Source organism: Cotesia typhae, unplaced genomic scaffold (assembly GCF_013202065.1).
Source record: "Cotesia typhae breed Kobodo isofemale line unplaced genomic scaffold, CoteBio_Ctyphae contig_10, whole genome shotgun sequence".
NCBI lineage: Eukaryota > Metazoa > Arthropoda > Insecta > Hymenoptera > Braconidae > Cotesia > Cotesia typhae.
Genome location: NW_027423710.1, coordinates 806728 through 826742, shown reverse-complemented (window position 1 = coordinate 826742; position 20015 = coordinate 806728). Strand labels below are relative to the sequence as shown.

Here is a 20015-nt window from a genome sequence, read left to right as displayed (position 1 = left end):
TATATATATATATATATATATATATATATATATATATAAATAGTAATAGTGTAACTACTACTCTTTGGATATGTCGTCGTAGTTGTCGGGGTCGTATAGTAGTCTACCACCGTTTCTCATCCTCTTTTATCTCTTCATCTACTTCGCGACGACGCCCTCCTAGGTTTCTGAGTCTCGGGTCATTAATTCTGTTCTTTGTTCATAGCGAGTCGGTGCCCGGATGTAAGCATCGTTAATCCCTGGGTTTGCACGATAAAAAATTTACTAAGGTACCCGATTATTTTTAATTTTTTCCCCGTTAAATGTTTAATCTTCCTCTAATAAATATTTCATCTTAAAACTAAAACTTAAAATTTATTTATTGTTGATTAGTTTTTACACCGGTTGTAGCTATAATTTAAAAAATTTTGATACCATCAATAGTTGATAATCGATTAAATATTTGTTGTTTAATTTTCATTTAATTAATATTGATCAATGGGAAATTTAATTACTGGAAAAAGACGGGAATATATAAGCTGACGAAATATAACTTTGCACAAGAGATTTAACACAACGAATAGCGAGAAAGAGAGAGGAATTGTATGCTCAGTCTATACATAACATGCCATGGACTCGAACCTGGAACCTCGTGCATAGACCGTAATTCAGGATCCCACGGGATTTAACGTCATATTTGATAGGAAAGACTCTATAAATCTCAATTTCGTTGTCTGAAAAATGAAATTTTATTAATACCCGTTTTTCCAACACGGTAAATCTGCTCAGCTCGTTTTTTTTTTTTTTTTTTCTCTCTCTACATAATTCCATTCATTAATTTATTTTCATTATTATAATTAATTGTTCTAGTTATAAACTCTCAAGTAGTCTTTAAATAATTTTTTTTAATTCTATCGATTTATTTATAGTGTAGTTATCACAAAAAAAGTATAATAAAATATTGAAAATACCTTGATTATTAAATTCCTCGTTAAATGAGCATTAATATTGCAGTCTGTTTGAATTATGCCGAAGCGTATTATTTGAAGTAATTATTAGGAAAATCTATGAAATTGATCCGAGTATATCATAGAATATTAAAAGCTAAATAATAAATAATGTATATACATTAAAAGAGCCTTTTAAAATAATTAAACTTTTAATAACAAACATTAATGGTTTAGATGGATTAAAGTTGGGGAAAAAAAAAAAAAAAAAAAAAAAAAAAAGTAACCATCGTAAGACGGTAGCTAAAAAAAATGAGCACTTAATCCCTTTTTATCCGACATTACCCTTTCAATACCTCGGTACTTACTCTTGGGAACTTTTGATAGCGAAAATAAAAAAGTATCACCGGATTAGCAGTTGGTATAAAAGTCGCGAATAAAATATGTTGATATTAAAATTTAGATTATTATTTTTAAAAAAATGTAAATAACTTTGCGGTCTGTGTGAGAATAGTAAACTATATAGTAATAGTAATAGATAATATATAGAGTATGTGTCCGAGTATCCGAGAACAAAAGAGTGAGAATTGGAAGAAGAGGCAGGCGAGCAGGCGAGTATATCGCAATGCCGATTTATGTTTGTTCGGGGTCGAGCTCGCGAGTGTGTAATGCATTCTTGTTCATTGTTTCCTCCCCATGTGCTCCCGATCAATGCCCACTATTATATATATATATATATATATATATATATATATATATATATATATATATATATATATATAGTATATACAGTACTCTCGACATTGCCCCGTCCCATTATTAACGAGCTGGAGTGCCTCGGACCTTATTGTGTTCCTGGTGAAATGTCTCTTGGGGTGGGTGTAGTCATCATTCTATCTATCTATCTATCTATCTATCTATATATATCCCCTTATAACACATATAACAGCAATTTACGTGTCAGTGTGCACAGGGAGCCAGGGTTGAATTGCACATTCACTGAGTTTAAGGGCTTTTGCTTTTCCTCCCTTTCCTCCCTTTCCCCCTTTCTCTTTCTCTCACACTTAACAATAAATTGGTTTACAATTGTGCTGCCGGTACTCTGGATTTAATTTCTTTTATATACCTAAACTACTTTCACCAATTGGATAATAACTGGCCATCTCTGAGAAAACTTTAGGCTTTTAGTTTTTGAATAAACATATATCGATAATTAATCCACCCAAAGAGGATTTATTATACAAAAAAATATGAGGAAATTGTTAAAAAAAAGGGATAAATGTATATGTTATATGTTATGAGTTATGAGATATATGTTAGTTGAAGTTGAAACGCGAGATCGCGTGGCAAAGGAAAACTCGTAATAAATTTGAATACATCGTTACGCATCCGTGAGAGTATAAGAGTGAGGAGCAGGAGAGAAAAAGGAAACTGAGGGAAGTAGAGCCAGTAATTACAGAGCGAACCTTGGGGCACTCTAATCTTTTGATAAACTATCCGTGGGTGGTAGCTGAGTTTAGACGTAGCCACACTAACTTGTGTATATATATATATATATATATATATATATATATATATATATATATATATATATATATATATAACTACACGGTTAACTGTTTTACTGTTTTACTGTTTTCCATCTCTCTTTACTGATATTATTCTCTCACATATTCACATACTCACATTCTATATTCTTTGGGCATTCCAGGTTCCATCTCTTGTGTATTAACCCACACTATTATATTCCACCCTCTCTAAATGACCTCCGGCAATTTCATTTCGGTTTCCGCTTCTGATGTTCGGATGTTCTGATGTTCTCAACTCGACAAATGTACTACTATAGTAGTAGAGAAGAAAAATCATAACGAGCTCTAATGGAGTGCGTGTCATTTGTAACCACTTTTAAATTTAAATCATACATTGTGGTTGTTTATTTTTACTGTCAGTGACCCAGCTCTTTTCTCATTTTCTATCTCTAAAAAATAAAATAAAAAAACTCCACTGGGTAGTTGTAGTCTATTCATTTTTTATCTAAACAACAGGGGATTATTTTTATTACTTTTATTATTTTTTCAAAAGTTTAACAATACGTCTCTTCTAGAGAAATGTCCTGGAGAAATACAAATGATTGTGAAAAATAAAAGGGCTCAAATTAGGTCTCTATATTTTTTCTACTCGAGTATTCTAGTATTCTTTTATCCCGGTGGCACTCGTAAACTTTTCAGCGCAAGCATCGCAATCTAAAAAATTAAACGAGTGGCCGTACTGTTGGCATAACAAAAATGTCGTGCCTGCCGCTACTACTACACTAGAAATGAATTTCTTGTTTTATCTTTTTTTTTATTTTCTTTTGTTTTCTGCTGCTCAATTATTTTTACTTTTTTTTTTTTTTTTTTTTTTTTTTAATTTTTTTCTCTAAAATGGGCCACTTGGGAAAAAAAAAAAAAATCTAGCAATGAAACGTGTCGATCGAGTAGAGTTATAATCTGGCTCAAGGAACCGAAAAATTTAAAAAGTTACCCTTTCCCACTTACTTGAAATATAACCTGGAGTTAAATTTTATGAAAGCACGTACTTAACGTCTGGTGTATCTTAAAATCGATGCAATACCGAGAGTCGGCATTAAATGGTAAAATGAAAACAAGTTAACTTTGGCTCAGTGGTAGCTGAAAGAAGGAAAAAGGTGTAATACAGTATAAAAATTCAGGAGAGATAGTTGAGAATAATAATGTAAGGCCATACTTAAATATATATCTATATGATATCGTGGTCTGGACTACGTATCAGTTGATTAAAAAATAAAAAAAACTGTGTACCAGTTTAGGCTTTAAAAGTATCGGTATAACTAGAGTTTTAACCGCAAGAAAGATCGATCCCCAGAGCCCAGAACCGAGAACCCAGCGTCTAACTTTACCACCAGAGTTCTTAGAGCTTTTTTTATGCAATAAGGGCAAAGAGAGAATTACAAACACTAAAAGTTAAAAATTTCCTTCTTACCTTTTTACAATAAAATATAAACCACCATGACCTTTTTGTTTCGGGTAAAAATAGTTACACTAGTTTACTCCAAGAAAAATATCTGGCTGGCACTCAAATTAATTATCGAAAGTGGCAATCTTTTCTTCCTCCACTCGAGATCAATGTTAATCTTGTGTTAATATTAATCTCCTGTGTGTCAACGCGAGGGCTGGATTATCGAATGAATTAAAATTTTAAATTTTAATTTCAATTTATATTTAACATTCCGAATGGGAACCATCCCTTAAATATATTTTCCGTCTTTATAGATTATTCGTATAGATTATAGATATTGCAGTCGTACCGTCTCTATAATATTTTAATCCATATTCATTATTTTAAAATTTTCATTAATAAATATTGAAATGACAGAAGTATAACAACTGTCTGTACTGGATTTTTTTTTTTTTTTTTCCCAATAATTCATTACCGAAACGTTTATTTTAAATTTAAATAAAATTATAAAATATTATAATAATCAAAGACTTATCGCTTTTGAAATTCTTATTTTTTTTTGCTTTGAATATTACTTACATACTGATATCGTTTTATATGTACATTGCTATCGATATGCATACGAAAGATGAATTATTGCAGAAGATTGAACGAGGTCATAGCCCCGAGCCAACTTTTAAGTACTCGAGTATATATATATATACCTTAAAAATCTCGTTCATGTGATATGAGCTTCCTATCAATATTATTTATAAAAAATCTATCTGTTTATTTGATTAAAAAAATAATCGATAATAATAATTATAATTAATGGTATTAATGTATTCATAAAATAAACGTGAATATAGATATTTGTGTTATTAACATAAAACGCGTAGCTAGTAGAGAGAAAGTAGATGGTTGTACATTGGTATATAGTAGGTTGATACGTGAGAGCAACGTTTAAGAGAGTAAATTTATGCAAACGCTGTTCTCTAGTACGACAAACACTGCGCATATATCTATTAGTTTAAATTTATTTGCTTATAAATTAACGTGTGGGAAACGCTATGAAATATTACTGATTAAATAATCATGAATTGGTAATAAATTTATAAAACAATAATTATTTATTTAGATTTATTCCGTTTATTAAAATCTTTATTGTACTTTTTAGTAAAAAAAGTATTATTAAGGTATATAAGTGTCCGTCAGCACAGTTCAACCATTTACGTAACCATTTGGCTCAAGATATATCCAGGGAATTTAAATGCAAGTGCTGGTTGCTGGTGGTACTTCCGAACAACTCTTGTACGTGTTCCAAACACGTTTCCGTGTTACTACCGTCAAACTTCCAATGCAGATCGTGACACTTTTTCTTCACTTTTAATAAAACTTATCGAGATTAATATCTACAAAAAACATTCTTTTCTTTTTTTTTTCTAAAATATTCACACATTTTGAGTAAAAAACGATTACAATTTTTAAGGGTCAGAAAAAATGTTTTACTTAAAAATTTAACGGTACAATCAACTTTAAAGCTGATAAAAAAAATTATATAAGTGCTTTAAGCTAAATTACTCTTATCGTTGGACGTTTTTCCTTTAGTGAGATCTTAACGGAGATTTAGTTTTTTTTATGCACACTGCGTGAGTCGAATGCCGCGGGAAATCAAAGAGTAGAGTAAGGGGCGAGAAAGATGTCCGTAAATGAACGAAACACTCACCCTTAGATCAAGCCTCGAGTTAACGAACCACGGTTGGCCAATCGGCAAAGGGCTAAAGGTATCAACGCTCCAAAAGGCAAACTTTAATTTTTTTTGTTTAAATCTGAATATATATATATATATATATATATATATATATATATATATATATATATATATATATATATATATATATATATATATTCCATGTGCCTTTTATTCATTTATGTTAAAAATAAAAAGTTTAATTAATTAAAGTCGGACCAAGAGACTTCTTGTGTGTGTGTGTGTGTGTGTGTGTGTGTGTGTGTGTGTGTGTGTGTGTGTGTGTGTGTGTGTGTGTGTGTGTGTGTGTGTGTGTGTGTGTGTGTGTGTGTGTGTGTGTGTGTGTGTGTGTGTGTATCACGCGAAATTTATCATTTTTATAAAACCATCAGGATTACAACAAAATGGTTTTTTTTTAGCATTTTAACATGGAGTCATATATCAACCTGAAAGTATGTATAAGCACGCAAACTGAAGCATGAAAACCAACGGATCCCCCCCATTCTCTCATATACATATATAACGTATAATAGTTGAGTGTACAACTTCAAGTCGGGTTTAACGAATCACGTGTAACCAGTCAAACAGCAGGATAAAGTGCAAACGTTGGATATTTCGGAAGTCCTTGAAATGAATTGAAATGCGGTTCCTGCTGAATTGCACTTCTATCGATGATGATATACCTTCTGTACCTCTTCTACCTCTTTTCTACCTCTTGTACCTTTTGAATTCATCAGTTGACTGAATACTTTTTACGGAACTGAGTATCGCCCAATCAAATGTCGATATCCCGTAATACAATAAATAACAACTCGATCGTAAACAACTTGAATTTATTATTTTTTTTTTGTTTTACTTTTACATTAATTTTTTATTGTTAAGCTTTTAAATCTCTGAATTTCTGGTTAATGCATCAACAATCGCCGTTAAAAACTTATGGCCTAGAGATTTTGCCATATTTCTGCTAACAACTTTTCCCAGTTTTTAGGTCAATTAACTTTTTAAAATCCACTCCGTACTCTGTACGTTCGTAAATTTTTTTACCGTGATCCTACAAAGACTCTTCAGCTGGGAAACTTTCGACACTTGGTCTCTGTATATCCTGCCGGATGTTTATCGGTAAATTATAAATTAATAATAAAAAAAAAAAAAAAAACGAGTAAAATGAAATTGATAGCGTGTATCTGTTTTAATCACTCTATTAAAATATATACATCACGAAGAGGGTATTAAATACAGAGAAATTGTCAATGTTTCTACCGTTATATATACATAGAATGAGTTTAGATTTCAAACCCGTACTCTCGGTTGTACAGTATATAGGTATATAGGTATATACGTATAAAGTGCCGCGTTTCAACGCGTTAATTCGGAACAAAGTTGGGAATCACGTTGCACGTAGAAATTGGAAAAGCCGAAGGTAATCGGCTTATACATGCTGGTCAACTATGGTCCACGAGGGAATGAAAAAGAGGATAGACTGGGGAATCTCTCTACTCCCAGGGATAAAATAACGTCCGAAAGGGGACGAGTTAGTTAAATATCAAAATTCATCCTCTACTCCTCTACTTCTCTACCAAGTCCTTTGTTTGTTATATTCCCTCTATACCCTGTTTTTATTTTTATTAAAATACACACGGGTATTCATGACAACAATTATTACACCCTCTAAAAAAACCGACACTTTTTTTTTTTTTTAATTTTTAAAACATTCGTTATAAATTTACATATAAATTTTATAATTAAAATTTCATCTTAATCCTCATCTCCTCTTTCTAATTCAAATATACTATACGCTTCTGTTTTTCATCGCTCCGAATTAAACAACTATATAGGTCAATTGATAGATACATCGGAGTTTAATAATTAACAGTTTACTCTGTTAAAAGTTGCTCAATACGTTTAGAAGGTACGAAAGAAATTTTAACGAAGGCGTCATGTAATTTAAAGCAGAGTCAACTGTAAATTATTGATAAAATGAAGAAAACATAGCTAAGTATATAGTATATATGTGACGTTGAAAAGTGATTTTGAGAATCTCTTGAATGGTCTCGAGACCTATAGAGTGTGTAATTAACGATCTGTGGGTTCAGGTTGGATTCACCATCAGAAACGTTATATGGTATACGCTATATGTTATACATGTAGTGTGTCTATTGGATAGTGCAATACCAACTACTATATAACTAAAACTCCTTCAAGTATACCAGCTAGAGCTACAGCAACGAGTAGAAGTGTTCAAAGTAGTCTACACACATACAGAGAGAAGAGAAGAGTAGCTGGTGGTGCCTATCGGCAATCTATTTTCTTGCAAAACCTCCCAGAGGCCACAGACGTGCCAATGGCGGTCGCGTCGTGCGGCCGAGATAAAAACCTTTTTTTTCCTCCATTTTTTTCGCTTCCTTTCTTTTTCTCTGGTTTAACTCCTTTCAGACCGTTTTTTTTTTTTTTTTTCTTCCCGTTTGCTTTTGCTTTTCGTTCTTTCTTTTTATTTTGTTCTTATACCCGTCTTTACTGTGGATTCCAAGTGAAGTTGCCGCCACCATGCCAGGAAAGCTGCCCGATAAGCAGCCTTCATAAGAGTTTGTTGGTAATCGTAGACACACACACTCACACACATACAGAGAAAAGAAATAATACTAACCACCTAACCTTCATCAAAGATTCACAACTCTTTTGTTTCATTTCTTAAGGCTCTTGGTCTTATTTTTACTCCCTTGCACTTTAACCGTTTCAACCATTTTGTCTTGCTTTGTAATCTAAAAAAACCTCTGATCCGTTAAGATTTTATTTTTTTTTTTAATTTATTGTATACTCACAAATGTTATTATAAAAAAAAAAATTAATCTTTTATAAATATATTAATAATAATTAATTAAATGTTGAGAGGGATTTGTCAATGACTGAGTTGAGCCATTAGTTATTTTCTCAACATTTTAGTCACATCTTTCTGTGGCTCATCTAGTTTCAGTACTAAACTGGTCGTAGTTTTCGACGTAGTAGTCTTCGTAGTAGTCGTTGTAGTCGTTGTAGTCGTCAGGCAATTTTCTTAGGTAATTTATCACGTCGGTTGACTGCGCCACGCCCCGTTTGCCTTCATTCGGGATGATGACTGAGCAAGATAGGTTATACCGAAAAGAGAAGAAAAGAGAACAACCTAAAACATAAAAAAAAAAAAATTCTCAAAGATTGTAATTTATGCATTTTAGGGTATCACCAATAGGAAATTTGGTAATTTTTCTTAGTTTTTTATCCACCGACAAAAAATAAATCCTTTAGAGTCGTATCGGTCGGCGGTGATGAATCTGATGGGAGTTTCCCCAGTAGATAAATCTTGTGATGAAATGCCGAAACGGTGATGGAAAGATGGAAAGATGGGAAGATGGGAAGATGGGACGATGGGAAATGGAAATGCCTTTTAATCAACCTACTGAAACATTTCAATTATTTCGTCGGGGTAATTGTTATTGTCTGCAGGAATGCCAACAAGGAAAAGGAAAAGGTAAAGGGGTAGTTTATCGAGCGCGTGACACCTCCCCTTTCCCTTGACAAGTCATTGTATGCTCCCCGTGTATAATCTTACTACTAGCTCAATCCTTTCATTAGATTGTTCAACCGGGCAGGTAAACGGGTTTTACTCCTCCCAATCAAATTTTAATTTCAATTCTCCCTATTTACATATTACCCATTTATTTATTTATTCATTCTTTACAGCCTCGGTATTAAAAGTCAGATTGTTAAACCACAATATTGGTGTTTTTTTTTTTTTTATTTTATGACAAATCCACCTGAGGCATTATTTTGATTTTTTATCGGGGAAAGAAACCTCCTTTTTCTTTCACCTATCTCCTTGTCATCATCGAGTACAAAAGAATCATGAGGATCGGTACAAGGAAACACGAGTACAAACTCGACAAAGAGACACGGAAATTTCGGTTTCCGGTCCGTTGCTCTTTTCACATTCGAATCTTTCAACATGTATAGTTTTATAATACACTCGATGTCGAATTTAGACAAAATGAATTGAAAAGCATGCACCGGATGCCGAGATCCAAGATCTGAGATTCTTTGTGCACGAAATTCCGGTCTTTACAAATTACTGAAAAAAAAAAAAAAAAAAAAAAAAAAATTAAATACCTACAACAAACCCACCCTTCCCTTTCAAAAATAAACAAAAAAAAAAAAAAAAAAAAAAAAAAAAAAAAAAAAAAAAAAAAAAAAAACAATAAATAATGTAACGTGTCATTTGGGACACGATATGGGGTGAATAAATCCCTCCAATCGCCAGCAGACTGATGTATGTTGGACAACTACGCGCTTATTGAGAGTATTGATAATATATAGAATATATAGAATGTAGAGGGTAATTACGGAATATATCTAGACCTCCATATGTCCGTATATGTATGATTATAGTGTAGTTGAGCTGGAAAGGGGGTAAGGGGGCGTTCGGGAGAAACACTCCCTTCGGGAGCGTCACATTGTTCCATCAAACCCCTATCCGCATATTCGCTAATACGTGTAACCCGTCAGGTGATCGTGAGTGTCAAATTTATTGTTAACCTTTGGTACATTCCTATTTAACGCTAGAGCAGTGTATACAATCAAGGTGTGTGTGGGTGTTCATGTGTACGTGTATATCATAATCGGTATACGACGTATATAACGATTTGTTGGGGCAAAAGACTGATTATCCCTGATAATAGTACACGACACTACAATTTACACCCTCTCTTTGTTATTATCTGGCTAATTATATTATAAATCGATTTATTTTTGATAATAATTACATTTATTGTTGTATTTAGTTGAGTTTATACCCCAGGCGGCAAGTTTTCAAAGAAAATAATAATAAAAAAAAAAAAAAATGGATAATATGGTGGGCTTTATAAGGGCAAGCGTTGTAATTCAATTGTTATGCCTCGAAAATTTTTAAAAGAGCCAGCTAGACGAAATAGTTAAAAAAAAAAAAAAAAAAAAAAAAAAAAAAAAAAAAACATTATATAAAGATGAAAAGGATAATGACTTGGTAAAATCCAGAAGGTTAATAGACAGACACCAAGCGTGGAGAAAAAGGTTCAGACGACTTAAATAAATTACCTTTCTGTTTTAATTTATTTAAAAAAAATAAAAATATTTATTAGAGTGTTGACCAAAATTTGAACCTGTTGGTTGGTTGGTTGGTTTATCTTTATCTTTATCTCAGAGGACATTTGTACGGCGTTTAATTTTTTGCATCTGGCTTTTCTGTTGGCTTCCGGCCTTGCCATCGGGCAATTCCCGTCACCTCATTCTTCAATTTATATCTATATATTACAAGATAGTTCGCCCACTTGTTCGCTGACATTAGTTTTGTTGAAGTGCGTTTGTAGTACGCGATGTCGTGTATCCGGTCGATAATTTTTCAGCGACGTTGGGCACGTGAGGAATGGATTTGAGGGGTAATTTTTTTTTTTTCCTTCCTTTATTTTTATTCTACACAAATACACACACATGGAAGCAGGACAGCCGTGTGTGTTTGTGGATAAAAATAAGGGGAGACGTTAAGTATCCGAACGACGCCCAGCGACAGCTGGTGGAGGCAGTTGCGATGGGACGCGCCCTACAGCAGCCCTTGTTACCACCAGGGTCGAAGTCAACACACACTGTCTGAAACTTGGTATAAAAATATAAATGTATGTGTGCTGCTCAAATAATTCTATTAGACCATTTTTTGTTTACACATTATTTTGTCGGTCCGCGCATGCGACTAAACTTGAATTAAATAAATACCTATTTACTCTAATATGCCTATTTTTAGTTTAGTTAATTCTTAAATTTACATTTTATCGTCACCTCAATATAATTTTTATTTAATAAATGACTCTATTTTACTATCATAATTAATAAATTATTTTTATAATTTGGTCAAACCATATGATCAATATAACAGTCAATTAATCGGAATAATCGATAATATTAAAACATTGATCGGTATGTGTGTTTACACGATCAAATTGAAGGGCGAACATTGAATAGGAGGGGTCCCTTTATGTTGATTATGCCAGGAACATTTAACACAGACACAGACACGTATATACATCATCAGAGATCAATGAATCAATCGCAGGCGCATATAGTTGATTTTTTTGTCTCTTTATTAAATATTAATATAGAATATATAAATTTTGATAGAACCAATGACAAGTTTAAAGGAGGTTGACAGTTGGTAAACGATGCGTAACCAGTGCCGGTGACACGGCTTGAGACATATCAGATTCAATATCAATCTAGATAATATAATAGATTTTTTAAAAATATCATATTTTATAGACAAATACTTGTCTGGAATATTGTTAACAATAATAAAATAATAATGTTACACGTTAATATATTTTTGTTTAAAATTATTAATCGATTATTAAATGAATATTTTTTGAAATCGTAACAAGGTAAATCGGTAGTAATTTAAATGTTGTTCGCAAACACGATAATGTAATTATCACGTACATTAAATTTAAAATTAGAATCAGTGAACATATTACCGGTTGTGTATATTCAAACAATATAGACAGTCAAACAGAGAGATATGTACATATATATATTATTTAGCCATATATAATAGCTAAATTTGTCATTAAAGACAAATTTTTGGGAACTGGGAGAAATAAAGGATAAAGGGGGAAGGGGAGGACCTTTACTCAGTAGGAATTTTCGGTAACTGAAAAAGTAATTCGGACAGCCCAGACCGGGAATCGAACCCGGATCGTTTGGTTACGCGCCAAAGGCTTTACCAGTTAAGCTATCCAAGATACTGTCCGAAATTACTATTCAGTCACCTAATAAGGCCTATCGAGTAATAAACACCACCGTCCATCTTACGGTAAAGAGCTATATATATATATACATATATATATATATATATATATATATATATATATATATATATATATATATATATATATATATATATATATATATATATATATATATATATATATATATATATATATAGTTGAATTTATTTATTTTATATATTAATACATAAATTACAGAGTTTAAATCCATATTAATGAGAGTTATTCTTGTTTTGGCAATCCATTATTATAAATTATGAATTATGAATTATGAATTATAACTGACCTGCCTGAAAATATAATATTCAAAAAGCGTAAATAACGTCGTGACATTATCCATTTGTACCAACAGACAACATCCGCATAACGTACAACATAACAGATATAACAGAAATACACTCTTCTCATTAATTTCAATATATACAACTATTATTATTTTTCATCATTTTCTCACCAACAAAATAATCAACTCGTTAATTTAATTGAAATATATATTTTAAACTTTAAAATTTAATTAATTTAGAATGTATAAATTTAAATATTAATATCAATAATAGTGAATGGTTAAAATTTTTTTTCAATTTTTTTATATTTTATATAAAAAAATAATTAAATAAACAACTATTTACTAGTAAAGAAGATATGGGAGTAGATAAGAGCCGTTGAGGCTCCAGAGCCAATAAATTACAGGACTTTGGTTGCACGCAATTAGGGACGCGAGCTTGGAAATAATTGGTCTTCTGCGTTATCGCAGCAGATGATTTATTGGTGTGTACCTATACATGCTACGGATAATTATTACTTTCCTCCACCTCCTTCTCTACTTTGTACACACGCATAATTTATCTTTTAATAAAAAAAATATAAACATGAACAAAATTCTACCTCTAATTTTAAAATATCTTTTTTATCTTTTCATTTCATATTCAAAATAACAAAAATAAAATATTAATCTATGGATCTTGGACCGGGTTTTTTGGGCACGAATACCAACTTTAATATTTTTAAAAAATTTTTTTATTTTTTATTAATGAAAAGAATTTATAAAATATATATATATATCGATGATCACGATTCTCGGTGGTAAGATTGAACAAGATTTTAGGCAGTCACCTGCCGTTTTAACATATAATAATTATCTTATTCAAAAGGTATGTCCGTTGAGACTGGGAGAGGCGGAGATTACGGAGATTATGCTCTGCCACGCGAGTTTCATTCATTATTATAGTTTTTATTGCCGGTACCGAGAAAGACCAAAAAAATAAATAAATTCTCACCGAAAATTGGCCCTTTATATTCAACTTTATCTAAAGGTTCTCATTAAGTTATTCTGGATGAGCACACTGATTTTTAAACCAACTTTAATTTATTTAAATTAATAAAAAATTTTCATCTTGATTAAAGACAATTAAAATTTTTTTAATTTTTTAAATTCTTTAATTGGGTTAATTTTTTTTTTTTTTTTTTTTTTTCTATTAAGGGACTTTTAACAAAAACGTTATATTGTCATGTAACCTTTAGACAAAGTCGACTATAAATACAAAGGTAAAACTAGTACTTGAAGGTCTGAAGAAGCGAAAATAAAGATGGTAAGAAAAATTGAAATAAGGAAGGACGTTAGCCACTGAAGAAGGTGAACGTTGAACGTTATCGTATCAAGTTTGACGAAGCCAGGAAGACATTACAAGGCTCGTCCGGTTTTCTCTCCTGCTAGTTGGCCCTCATTCCCTTGTACTTGGTTGGATGCCACGCGGTTTTAATATCGCTTTATCCTTCACTCCCGATCCTCCGATCCCCCAGTGTAAATATACCTGGTATGGCCTTTATGCTTTACTCCTCTCAACTATAATAATAATAATAATAATAATAATAATAATAATTATTATTATTATTATTATTATTATTATTATTATTATTATTATTATTATTATTATTTGTTATTAATTGCTCAGGGGGGTTTTCCCCGGAGTCCGACTCTCCGAGGGCCCAGCCTGAGCGCCATCCATTACTGCTGCACCACTCCACACAACAAGGCGGTTAGTGAGTGCAGCAGGCCAAATTCATTTGCCTAAGTAGACGCAGGGATCCCAAAATGACAGCCTTTTGCATCCGCACTGCTAGAGACACGGCTGCTGAACTGCAAGCCGGTATCTTCGCAAGTGAAGACACAAAAGACTGTTTCATCCCTCCAAGGACGCCGACAACCAAAACGACGAGCTTGACACGGTAACCTGGGTACAGTTTGCCAATTTCAAACAGGAGATCCTGATATATCTGGTGTTTGTGCTCTTCTTTGGCCGAGATATTGTATTCGGCTGGGGCCGAAAACTCAATGACATAAATGTCACGAGTAGCCTTGTCAAAGAGCACAATATCAGGTTTGTTGTGGTCAATCCGCCGGGTTGTTGCGAATGGTATGTTCCAATAAATTTTGGAACTGTCATTCTCAACAACCTGCGGAATATCTCCTGGCAGATAAGGCAACACTGGTGTCTCATCGATACCGCAGCTATATCTGAGATGATAATAGAGTACTCGCAGGGCAGCATTGTGACGCTGTATGTAGGCACCTCTTGCCAGCACAGGACATGCCGACAAAAGGTGCATCAGCGTCTCCGGATGTTGTTTACACGTCCGACAGGACGTGTCCGGAAGCTGCGCCTGGAGCACCTTGCTACGGTATTCGAGAGTGTTGATAACACCATCTTGGCAGGCAAATATAAACCCTTCGGTCTCGGACATCAGGCCAGCTGACTTCAAGAAGGAGAATGTCAGCTGGGTGGACAAGCCATGGTCACGGACGTGTTTGAAATACACGCTGTGCATAGACTTGTCCATGTGTTCACCGAGGAGTTTTTTTCCTCGGCTATCCTGACGACGCTCTTGAACTCCTTTTTCGGGAGTTCAATGAGAGCGTTTATTTCTCCGAGACCTAAGGTATTTGCCGCGTAGATTGCTGCCTTATCAAGAACGACCCCTTCCGCGCATTTTCATGACTATGAACAAATTGCATCAGGAAGTCGTCCTCGTCTGCTGTGAAATTGGCAACCTCGTATGTTAAACCCAGAACCAAACGATCGTGAAGCCGCTCCAAGCTCTGCAATCCTCTCCCTCCGATGTTCCGGGAGAGGTACATCCTGGCGACTGATGAATTAGGGTGCATGCTCTGATTCATATTGATGACTTTACGGGTTTTGATGTCGAGATCTTTCAACTCATTTCGAGGCCATTTCAGGATCCCAAAAGAGTAAAGTAGGACCGGGACAGCGAGCATGTTAGTAGCTGAGACTTTGTTCTTGCCGGAAAGTTCTGATGACCAGATCTTCCGGAGTCTCCTAACATACTCACTGCGAAGAGTTGTTCGGACTTCAGAGACGGCATGCATTTGCCGCTCTTCAATCCCTAGATATCTGTACAACTCTCCGGCGTCTAATTCTCTTAAGACGCTCCCATCGACTAATTCGACATCTCCACCCGTATCAGAGCACTTACCCTTCGCCAGGTGTACGACCGCACACTTGTCCAACCCAAAAGACATTCCGACATCTCCTGTGTACTCTGCTACGATGTTGATGGCCGTTTGTAGATGATCTTTGTTGGCACTGTATATCTTTAGATCATCCATAAACAGTTGGTGAGTGATCGAGTATACTCGATCACTCGGTAGCCCCGCAGAGTACCCACGAGTTTGTCGGAGGGCAACAGATATTGGCAGCAGTGAGATGCAAAACAACAGAGGGCTCAGAGAATCTCCCTGAAAGACGCCTCTCTTGTACTGAACAGTTCCGGTTACGTGCAATGCATTTCCACTTCCTATGTGAAAACGCGTTCGCCAGAGCTGCATCGTACGTTGTATGCATCCCACTGTTTGGCGATTGATTCCGAGGCATTTGAGCAGATAGAGAATCAACTCATGTGAAGTTGAGTCAAATGCCTTACGGTAGTCAATCCAGGCCATAGACAGGTTGCGTTGGTAGTAGATTGCGTCTTGAATGACGCATCTATCTACCAACAAGTTGATCTTGCAACCTGACACGCCCTGTTTACTGCCACGTTGTTCGTATATCTGTTGCCACACAGGCTCTATCTCCTGCAAGATACGGTTATTTAAGATTTTTGTAAAAATCTTGTAAACCGCATTCAAGCAAGTGATAGGCCTGTAGTTCTTTGGGTCGGACAAGTCACCCTTTTTAGGGATGAGTACGGTTCGCCCTTCTACCAGCCAGTCTGGAATTGGTTCGTCGCCCTGAATGTATGATGTAAAAATCCGGGCCAGATGAGCATGTGTAGAAGAAAATTTCTTCCACCAGAAGATGTTTATGCCATCTGGACCCGGGGCAGCCCAGTTCTTGCTGCCATTCAGGGCTTTACGAACCTCTTCCACACTGACTGCAGGGCTCTCTTCGGCGATATCCTGCCGTCGGTGTTCTCGACAGAATGCCTCGAAGTCGTGCAGAGCTAGAGTTTATTATTATTATTATTATTATTATTATTATTATTATTATTATTATTATTATTATATTCTGTAGCATAATAACAGCCTCTGTTACATAAAGTCCTGGTCTGTTAAACCGTTACCCTCACTAAAACTCTGACCCTGACGGGCTGAAGGTCTGATGGGCTGACGGTGATGTTCAACACTCTACTACTACTACTCTGTTATCTACCCAACTATCGACAACAACAAGTACAAAAGGGAGATAGAAGAGCATTCTCCATTTATATATCTTATAGATATATGCATCAGTATCTACCAACAAAACGCTGCATCATTGATCAGACGGAATTAGAAATTAGGTAGAACGATGAATACTGCTAACAAACAATCGACCCTCTTGCAATCTACTGGCTCTGTATACACACGCTAGATGACGGCTAACTGATTTAGATTGCCAGTCCAGTGTAAGAAAAAGAGAGAAAGAGAGAAAAAGAGAAAGAGAGAAAGAAAAACTCATAAATATGTAATAGCTTACAGCGAATATCGTATTTATATTTTTTCTGATTAAATTTTCTTGATAACCGGTAATTATCTCGGGATTTATAATCGACAAATTTTATACGTATGCCTACTCCATACCAGAGAGATTTATACCCCGTTTGTTTAAAAAGACCGACGATTTTAATAATAATAAAATTTTCAATTGCTTATTTATGAGAAATAATATTTAAAATAGACTTGACTTTTTTTTTTTATTAAACACTCGAGATGTTTTAAAAGTGAAATCATTAAAAAGTTTATGTAAGGGAAAAAGGTGACACTTGGCCTTGATTTAAGGGATAATTTGTAGAGAAAAGTAAATTAAAGTCAATAGGATGTCTCTTGAATAGCTCGTTATATCCAATATGTCTGACTTGCGCCCGCATCCTGTTGAGAAACTAATTGTCGTGTTTCACCTAGTAACTCTATGTCTATGTATATGTATAGTTGAGCGAGTGTTGACCTACGGAGGAAGATACTGTAATATGACCCGATCTACTGATGTTCCAATGCACATTAATGTATTAGTGTAGTAAATACACACACTGACACAGCAGAGAGTAGTATAGAGAGTGCTTGCTTTCACCACAAATAGATAGGGGTAGGTTTTTAGTGCCCGTTATATACACACACACACACACACACACACACACACACACACACACACACACACACACACATATATATATATATATATATATATATATATATATATATATATATATATATATATATATATATATATATATATATATATATATATATATATATATATATATATATATATACCTACATATACACATATACACATATACCTACATATACACACAGGAACTATAGGTTGGAAATACGAGGACAGTGCTGGAGATGAGACTCGAGAATACTGCGCAAAATCAACGATCACGATGACTAATACTAATACTTATACACATAGCGGTGCTTTATGTCAGTATTTACGAGAGTGTTGCGGCATCCACGCCCCCGTGCCCGCTTACTACTACCGCGGTAGTCAGTTGGTAGTTGCTCGACGAAGAGATTGTCGATGCTGATGCTGATGCTGATGCTGATGCTGATGAGAACCCAACAAGAGTCTACTTGTGAAAACCCTTTCAACTAAATTTACCCGCTTAAAAACTCTTTTTAGATTTTTTTTAATAAACTCCCAACAAATGGAATCACTTTTTTTTACAGGTTCGTTAATTTATTTAATCATCGGGTTAATAGTTTAAGACAGGTTAAAAAAAAATTTTTTTTATTTTTTTTTTTTTTTTTGTAGATTCATGGAGTATGCCACATGGAAGATGACAGTGAAATTATGCGGGTGAGTCAACAATAATATTAATAATTATATAATTAAGTAAAAAGGCGGAGAAAAAAAAATGAATTTGGAGTCAGCTTAATAAGAAGCTAAATGTTGAATGATTAAAATGCTTAGTGTCGCCTTTAAATTTGATTGGGGGCTAGTTTGATAAAGGGCATTGCGAGCCAAAACCCAAGAGCCGAAAGCTGAAAGCCGAGCGAGCAGCTGGTCACTCGTGTTCTTTTTATTTTATTTTATTTTATTTTATATATATTTATGTACCCTCCCTCTTTTTCTCTTCTCCTCTCTGTCGTTAAAACATTTTAAGTTGGATCTGAGTAAAACTTACGAGCTCGCTAGTAACAGCTGACATTCCGCGTTTAAATTCCTACTTTGTCGGCCATCTGTCACCGAAACTTGGGCAAGCTCCGATGCTTTCTTGCCAAACCACCAGACCGTGAAAAATTAATTTTTTAAATTACATATCCAACAATTATTATTAATTATTAATTATTAAATTGTTATTATCCTCCTGGCTTTACTATTAACTCTCTAAATAATTAATCCTTTACACTTGTAAGTCAATTAAAACTTTTACAAACTTAAAAAAAAATATTTTACCACATTTTTACGATCCAATAAAACTATTTTATAATAGTTTAATAAAATTATTTTTAAATTAAAGTATTTATTTTATAAATTAAAAAAAAAAAAAAAAAATGTAAATATCAGGTGAACAAAAGAATAAATTTTTAGTATAGAATAAAGAGTTGATGATAAGATAGGTAAGATATATCTTTTGTTAAAACCGATTTGCCGTAACGTAAACATAAACGCAAACGCACGAAAGAGTGATAGCAGCCTTTGTTACTTTTACTGTTAGGTACTCCTATCTACCGGTTTTAATTTTTAATAAAGTACACGTATACACGTATATGCTCGCCGTCATGTTTTGACATATTAACCTCTGTAGTATTATACATATTATACATATTATACTATATATCCCCATACATACTTTTGTGCTTTTATTTGCAATAATTATAAGAGGATAATACAATATTTTACAGACTTTTTAACCTTTAACCAAGTGGTAATTTTGAATCAAGTGGAAAAATTGTCCGACTTCCGGTAAAGTAAATTTAACTCAATTTAAGATTTTTTTTTCAAGAGAGTAATTTATCTTTATTAGTTATTATTGTGTTAATTATGTTACACACTTTTACCACCTTGTAGAAAAAGCCCTGAGTGAATGATGACGCAGATGTAG

At 33.8% G+C, this 20015-nt stretch overlaps 1 protein-coding gene across 3 annotated transcripts in view; it reads left to right on the top strand.

Moving 5' to 3' along the window:
• Window positions 1-20015, top strand: part of LOC141526590 (uncharacterized) — an 88377-nt gene that overhangs the window by 36435 nt on the left and 31927 nt on the right. For all 3 annotated transcript variants that reach the window (XM_074241802.1, XM_074241736.1, XM_074241659.1), the window contains one exon: window positions 18722-18766. In XM_074241802.1, coding sequence (XP_074097903.1) covers window positions 18722-18766 — 45 coding nt within the window. The remainder of the gene's footprint in view (window positions 1-18721; window positions 18767-20015) is intronic.